The 7,019-nt window shown below is 33.7% G+C and overlaps 1 protein-coding gene across 1 annotated transcript; it reads right to left on the bottom strand.

The window, feature by feature from the left end:
- Nucleotides 1-5,104: 5,104 nt before the first annotated feature.
- On the bottom strand, nt 5,105-6,776 carry LOC127096950 (cytochrome P450 94A2). The gene has a single exon (XM_051035474.1). The coding sequence runs from the start codon at nt 6,774-6,776 to the stop codon at nt 5,247-5,249; it is 1,530 nt and encodes a 509-aa protein (XP_050891431.1). The 3' UTR covers nt 5,105-5,246.
- Between the last annotated feature and the right edge of the window lie 243 nt (nt 6,777-7,019).

Here is a 7,019-nt window from a genome sequence, read left to right on the forward strand (position 1 = left end):
TCAACACGTGAAAATGTCAAAACCTCTATATGTACAAATTCAGCTTATAACAAAAGAAAAACTATTGTTGTTGAATTTCATGACAAGATGATAAGAAGACACCAACCCAAATTGATCGGATATCATCTACCTCTTCTTGTGGGAATGGTGTATTGTCGTTAAAGTCCTATAATTAGAACAAGTTTAAATCATGGTAAGCTAACAACAACAACATTAACTTAAGAAATACACATAAATTACATGTATATGGATAAGTTAATACCTTACGTTTACTCCATCCATTTGTAATGCCTCTGGTGACAATATCATATATATGTTTCATAACATAGTATCCACAAGAATAACTATCGGGTTGTCTTCTCGACTACAAATAATATTCACAGTGTTACTATGTAATACAAACAAATAAAAGAATATCAAAATGCACAAGGAATACTTACTTTTGTGGTAAGGATCATTGACCTTTTACCAATTAAATTATGTTTCACTATACTGTATACCTCCATCGCTCAACGTACACATGTTGGTAAAAATGAAACACACATAAAAACTATTCAAAACTAAAGGTCAAATTTGAATAAAAACTAATACCACTTACCCACACAAAGCTTTTAATATAACTTCATTAAGGGGATTGTTCGTAGGGCAAAGCATAACTACAATATTTTTCCTCGGCCATATAATAATTAGTTGTCAATGGTTACTACATAAGCATTTAGAATAATTAATAATATATATATATATATATATATATATATATATATATATATATATATATATATATATATATATATATATATATATATATATAGTCTCTCTCTCTCTCTCTCTCTCTCTATATATATATATATATATATATATATATATATATATATATATATATATATATATATATATATATATATATATATATATATATATATATATATATATATATATATATATATATATATATATATATATATATAAAACCACAAATTAATATATACTTATGCCTGAAAAAACGGGGTCAAATAACATTCTTTGTTATCTTTCATTAACCTATCTTGTAAGTAAACTGTGATATTGTCTGCTACCGTACCACCATGAAGGCTAATGGAATTTGAATATATATGATAAAGTACTTTCTTAAACCCCTTTCAACACACATCTCGTGCAAGTACCTGTAAGAGTCAAATGTTTCTTGTTAAATTACGAGAACGTATGAATATAAATATAAACGATCAACGTAAAAATTATATTTCTGAACACCACAATTGTAATATGGTAACGTCTAGCCATTCCACTCCCCCCCCCCCCCCCCCTTTCAAAAAATCCTTAATAGTCAACTTAAGAAGTACGTAATATTGATCTGGAACATGACTTAATTTAATATTCTTGCAGATATCTGAAAGACTCTCTACTATCATTTTTAGTCTCTAAAATTTTATCTACTTCTTATGGTGTGATTGAAATATTGTCCTGGTGGACAGAAAAACTTCCTTTTATGCTTGTACCACCCATTACTTTCTCTTGAATATCCAACTGATTTGAATTTGTTTGATTGAGTAAACCCAATGAACTCAATCTCTGCATCATAAAAATAACATAAATACAATACAAAAATTAAAACGCAAACAATAATAACAACAACATACAACACAATTTTTTTAACTTATACTTATACCTCAAGAACATCGCGGGTACATTTCATGGATAACACCTCGTACTCCTCATCATTCGCCTTCTTTCACTCCACCTCATCCAACCTCTCTCGCTCCTCTTGCTCCTTCTGGAACCACTCTCGCACCTGCTGCAACAACCTCTCTTCCACCTGCTGCAACAACCTCTCCCACTCCTCTGTCTGCACCCTCCAATGTTTCTCCTGATTCCACTTCTCCCTTTCCTCCACCAATGTATCAGTAATTATATCTTCAATCTCTTCCTTAATATGTACTACTTTATTTCATTGAGATCGTCCCAAAAAAATCTTGAAGCCAATGCCTCTTCCAAGACCACAATCACGTCCAGGATGCTCCTCAGTTCCAATCACTTCAACCAAGATGTCATGACGATCTTCTGGAACGAAAAGGACGGCTTTAGATTATTCAACCAATAAATCCTAAACACATATAAAATTTTATCTTTACCAAGTTAATTTAACCAAAATAAATAATATTGTTGAAAAAAGAATCTTCTTACAACCTTTCCAGCCACTTCGCGTGTAACCTCTGATGTGAATTCACTACCTTTTCTTTGATGTTCCCTCTTTGATTTCTCATGGCATGATGGTGGAGATGGAGTGCGACCAAGGCTTATAGAATCACTCAACTCGTATTCCCTTTGGTTTCTTTTTTCTTCAATCATTGTCTTTTCAATCTATATGGATAAACATTTCTATACCTATTAAGCTTTCCTTTTTTGCTCTTAGCCAAGAATTCAGGAGTGGTGCGAGAATTTACGAATTCCTCCCAACAAACTTGATCAATAAATGAATACATTGCATATGGAGGTTTTTATATACTTTTAGTTGTTGGATGAGTGATATATTCATGGATGAGTTGTGCCTTAAAGCCACTCAAATACTCACCAGTTCATAAGTTATCTTTCAAATCATTGTCAACATCGTGGCAACTATCCAACAAAATACTCAATTTACTTCTACCTTGTAACACAACATAACTCGTAAAATTCTCAGCATGTTCACCATAAGCCTTGCCGGTTGCAACATCAACTCTAATCGGACATCGAATACCTTTTTGTGGGCTTTTTTCACCTTGGTATACATGGTGGCACCTCTAGTTTTTATTTTATATTTTGTATTTGTAAAGGTAGTTATATGAGTCGTGGAGGTTGAATTCATTGAGACACCAGTATCTTCCGTGTGAGTCGTTGATGTTGTATGGGAGTTTTTTGTCGTATCGGCCATTTCAGTGATACTAACAATAATGCAAGTGAAAAACTAATGTTGTTAGACCATGACTGATGAGATATAAACAAAATGAAAAAATAATGATCAAGAGAAACCATTTCAGTGATACAAAACCATTTTAGTGATATGAACTAAAACCATTACACTAATATAAACAAAAACGTAATAAATAAGTACCTTAAACGTGATGATGAAGATTCAGTTAAGGTTGAAAATAGAGATGATGTTTGTGTTTTGATTAGAGTGATGATGAAAATCACAAATAATTAGAAGAGTTTCCGTGAGAAAGTGACAATGAAAATCGCCTAGGATTTTTGCGCAGAGAATGACGATGAAGTTAGAGCGTTGATAGGTAAACGAAAAGTTAGAGACTAGTTCTTTGAAGTATTTCATACAAAACAATCTCATGTCGGTGTTTTATAGAAAATCGACATGTATTAATTAATTGAAAATAAAATAAAAAACAAAAACGTTATATCATCATATTCTGGAAACTCAATTAAAAGATCATTCACGTCAGTTTTCATGGAAAACTAAGGTGTATGAGTTCATAAATCAAAAAATAAATAAGAGAAATTTTTGAAAAAAGTAATTAATAAATATTGACATAATATATTACCTCTCAGTTGTTACATGTAATCGAGGATAGTAGAAATAAAAAGTAAAATAATAATAAAATATTAACAATGAAAAAAAGAGTAGTTGAAAATACGACAAGTGAAAAATATTAAATAAAACATAAAAAATAAAAATAACATAAAATTTAGTATATGAGTTTCGAAGCGAGGTCTCTTTATATATATATATATATATATATATATATATATATATATATATATATATATATATATATATATATATATATATATATATATATATATATATATATATATATATATATAATACCTCAATGTTTAAGTAAAATCGAGAGAAAATATGTTTAATAAAATAAAACATAGCGCTCTCAGGATATGTTTTCTCGATTTTTGAATGTTTGAGGTGAAAGTTTTATAAAAAAAAATCTTATTTGTAGTAGGGTTCCTCGCACACATTATAAAGTGCTGAAGAGATCGTAAAAATTCAAAAATGGTTGTTCCTCACCAACCAATAACAAGGCGGTCATAACTTTTTAAAAAAAAGAAAGAAAAATTTGCTAAGTCGAGAACATGAAAAAACGATTTAGGCAAAAATTAGGGTATCTCGGTGGACCAAACACTCGAAAGAGTTGTCTAGGCAAAAAAAATTGGATAAAAAACAAAAATCAAAAGAAGCCACTAAAATCCTCAAGAAAAAACCACCATATCAAAAATCAAAAGGTTACCAAAATTCTTGACAAAAATAAAATTTTGTGACTAACAAAAAAAGTGGGTGACTGCCACCTCTAGTAAGAAAACTTCATTGATTCTCGAACCATCCAATTTCCATCTTCAAAATTCTCTTGGAAATTAAATGCGTGTGTTGAATTAATTGAACGTAGGACCAGAGATCATCAAGAAGAACATGGTGGACTAAGATCAAACTTTGAATCTTATATCCTTTTTATTTCAGAAACCGTGAACCAGGTGACGTTACAACTCTCAAAAGACATAATTGATATCATGCTCCCGCATCATCTTTCACACTTTGAATGTCAAAATCAACATTGCATTCTAACCAATGACACTCTAACATGTTATCTATTCTCTCTACACCACAATATCATCTCAATATTGATTTTAATTTCAAAACCTGCATGAACGTTGTATTAGAATTACTATTTTGAAGAAATAATTTTATTTGCAAGTCAGCGCTTAATATCTAGGAAGTTCCAACCATAAATAATCAGTAGCCAAGTACTATTTTCCTGTTATTGTTGTTCCAATATGAATGTGTTTCTGTGTTGAGTAGCTTTTGATTGTTGAGCCCCGCCTGCTTGTGGTGATTTGCTGAGAGTTGGTTGAATTGCCTTAAATTGCTTAGTCTCTGTAAATTAGTGTTGCTCTGCACATGTGATCATTGCTGTGATGGTATGTTTAAATTATGTTTAGATGCCATGTCATTTTATTTTTTTATGTAGCCGTTGATAATCATATGCACCGTAATTTTTATAAATAGAAGTTTCATTACAAAAAATGAAAATTCAAGTGGCTGACTTGCTGGGTATAAATCACACTCGGATTTAGACAATGATTCAAACATAACATCAAAATATGATGAATCATGAATGGTAAGTTGGTAACTATCTTCATGAATTAAAAGTAACATAGAACTATTTATTACATTCCTATAATTCAAAAACTAAAGTGGAAAGAGATAATTTAAATATCAAATTGATTGCTTATTATTTTATTTGTATTTATGTGTTGTTACGATTTTCAATCTTTACCGGGAAGCCACCTTTCATTAACGAGGTAATGTACGCAGTGTACTCCGGCTCAAACCCTTCTGCCATAGCAGGGACCACCCTAAATTCCCTCATAATCCCGGCAACCACCCTTTTCATTTGCAAGAACGCCATTTCCTTCCCTAAGCACACCCTTGGCCCCGCCTGAAAAACGGGATAACTATAATGATCCATCCCAACAAAGCTCCACTTCCCATCCACATCTGCACGCAACCACCTCTCGGGTCGAAACTCAGCCCAATCAGGTCCCCATATTTTCTCAGACCTTCCCATAGCATATACATGATAAGTCACTCTCCACCCTTTCTTTATCACAGTCCCATTTGGCAAAACGTCGTCGTATGCTGCTTCCTTAGTATCCACCGGAAGTGGTGGGTACAGCCTCATACTCTCACATAGGGCCGCGTGAGTATAAACCATATCCTTCACCTCATCGTAACTAACTGTTTCCGATTTTTCATTAACCTCTTTAAGAATCTCATTCTCGACGTGACTATGTTTAGAGAGTAACCAAAAGAACCACGTGAGTGCTGCTGAAGTTGTATCTCTCCCAGCGATGATAAAACTTATTACAATATCAATAACAAAAGATTCATCTGAATGTCCAGAACTTAAGAAACGCGATAAAAGATCCACCGATTCCAACAATACTGCTTTTTCTTCAAGCTCTTTTTTCTTAGCCCTAACAATTTTCCTGGCGAGTCCTCTTACTTCTGCAACTGCTTCTTTCAGCCGTCGCTCCGTTCCAATGTTAAGGATTTTCTTCACTTTCCATATCAATGGAGTCACCGCGGTTAACCTCTGGCTGCTGAGTCGCGTGCCTTCGTCGAAAGCTGTTGCAAACGGTGTTTCGGGAAAAGACGGTAGGAGATACTCTGGATCGTATCCAAATGCTATCATGCAAATGTTGTCGAACGTGAAACGTTGGAGGATGTCTTGGAAATCAAGAACAGTGGTTTGGTTTATAGAAGCTTCGGAGAGAATAGGGAGGAGGCGATTGGAGAGTTCAACGTCAACTACTGTTTCAACGAATTTACGGAGGGATTTCGTGTTGAATTCGTGGCTGGAGATTTGTCTTTGGAACTTCCAAGCCTCGCCGTCGACGGTGAAGATTCCGTCGCCGAGCAAATCGTTGATAGACTGATAAAACATGAGACCTTTACCGTAGCAAGGGAAATTGGTTTTGAGAATGTGTTGCACCACGGCAGGGTCAGCCGTGAAGACTTGACAGGAGCCGAAAGATCGATGGAAGACGAAGGTGGAGGAAGGGATGGTTTGGAGGATGTCGGAGATCCATTGCACTCGTCTGTTGAAGTTGGCTGACAAAGCAAAAGCAGAACCGAAGATAGGGTAAGCTTTGGGAATGGCCGTGGAAGAGGAAGGTGTTTTTGGGGATTTTACTAGTGTTTTTGTAGCTAAGAAGAAGAACCAAACGAGAGTTGCAGAAAAAAGTAACCATGGGAGCAATGTTTCGAGTTCCATTTGTCTTATACCTTCATCTCTGAGAAAAACATGCATTTATGAGGAAAATGTTTGGCGTAACCTTCTAGTAATGGATAGTTGAATAAAGAATTGATACGTAAGTCAACTCTTTTTTGCCAACTTCAATCCACTTGTCATATTATGAAAAGGTGATATAGTTTACTTTTTACTTTTATTATTATTTTGAATAGACAAAATACATTAAAACTAATTGCACCTGAGGTGTGTAACGGTATCCAGAAG

Source organism: Lathyrus oleraceus, chromosome 6 (genome assembly GCF_024323335.1).
Source record: "Lathyrus oleraceus cultivar Zhongwan6 chromosome 6, CAAS_Psat_ZW6_1.0, whole genome shotgun sequence".
Classification (NCBI taxonomy): domain Eukaryota; kingdom Viridiplantae; phylum Streptophyta; class Magnoliopsida; order Fabales; family Fabaceae; genus Lathyrus; species Lathyrus oleraceus.